General features: G+C 42.8%; 1 protein-coding gene across 1 annotated transcript in view; it reads right to left on the reverse strand.

Annotated features, from left to right (window-relative positions):
• Window positions 1-943, reverse strand: part of PHALS_10743 (arabinogalactan endo--beta-galactosidase) — a gene marked incomplete at both ends in the record, with an annotated part of 960 nt that extends 17 nt beyond the window's left edge. The window contains one exon of the mRNA XM_024726223.1: window positions 1-943. This exon is cut by the window's left edge and continues 17 nt beyond it. Coding sequence (XP_024576922.1) covers window positions 1-943 — 943 coding nt within the window.
• Window positions 944-1,396: the final 453 nt, after the last annotated feature.

The raw sequence follows: 1,396 nt of genomic DNA on the forward strand, positions 1-1,396 counted from the left end.
AGAAAATACCCGCCCCTAAATTTCCAGGAAGACTTTCAAGAACTTTGATGATAGCTTTCACCCACTCGAGTTGACCCTTGTCACTAATCGGATACGGAGCACTTAACGTGACAGTCTTACATTCGGTCGGCCAGTCCGTCTCAGCAATGTAAATCGGTTTCTTATACGTGTTGGCCAATTGAGTCAAACTCGACGAAAGTGCATCAATTGTAGCTTTCTCGTCAAAGAACGGATAATACGAAAATCCAAACGCATCTACGTCTTTTTCAGTCACAGTACCAACGGCAAAGAAACCTTTAAGAAACCACGACATCGTTTCGTACTTCCAACCATTATCTAGATGAATCATCACCAATGGTTGGTGAGTTCCAGCTGCTACAGCATCGGCTACACCCTCTCGCGCCGCCTTCCATAGTGTTGCAAAGTTCTGAAAGTCACTATTTGTGACCTTTCCCGTTGGAAAGAGGAATCCATTGGTAACTTCATTGCCCAGTGATAGGATTTCTAACTGAATTCCACGATCCGTAAAAGCCATGAGTGTAGATTTAACATACGCTCGTAGATCAGCGGATAGTGCTGAGACCGATGATTGATCCCAACCCTTCGGAGTTGCTTGTTTCAATGGATCTGCCCAATTATCCGAGAAATGCATGTCCAGGTAGATTTTGTAATTTTTCGAAAAACGCTCAGCCATGGCCAAAGTGTAGTTCAGGTTGTAGTCACCACTCGTCCAAAGACGAAGACGAACAGCTTCCATTCCTCCAGCACCAAGAATTGATTCGATCGTCGTAGTGGTGCCGTCAGTGGAGATCCAATTGGCGCCTTTAGTTGTCTCCATAAGTCCGACAGAAGAAAGATCATGACCTTTGGTTAGTGCTGCCACAGGGTCGAGCTTGGTGACAATAGAGATAAAGCCGAACACGAGTGTTGCTTGGAAGACCATGCTGCCTCTGTGAAAACTTGAGAATGAGCAAAGTAAATTGCCATGGACTTGTTGTCACAGAGTGAGCCGTAATCAGTATAACTATCTGTATGAAACTCTTCAAGAGGGATTGAGATAGGGAGAATTTAGGATAAGTAATGGTCTATAAAGCCAGGTCATTTCCAAAGGTGCTGATTCTTGCGTATGATAGAGACAGTCAATTCGCGGATGGTTAAAAGTTAGAAACGCAACATTGATGATTAAGTTACATTTTGAGCAACGTAGTTGTCATGCTCCTTGCATACATAAAGCACTCACAAGCGCCAGTATGTACTTCGTTTTTCAAGAGTACCATATATAGAGGATTCAGTCTATTTATATAGGATTCAGTCTATTTAATTTAAAAAAAATTACAATAGAGCTTTTCTGTACTACTACACACATGTACTATGTGCAGTGTCAACCACAGACCCC

This window comes from Plasmopara halstedii (assembly GCF_900000015.1).
Source record: "Plasmopara halstedii genome assembly, contig: Scaffold_525, whole genome shotgun sequence".
Taxonomy (NCBI): domain Eukaryota; phylum Oomycota; class Peronosporomycetes; order Peronosporales; family Peronosporaceae; genus Plasmopara; species Plasmopara halstedii.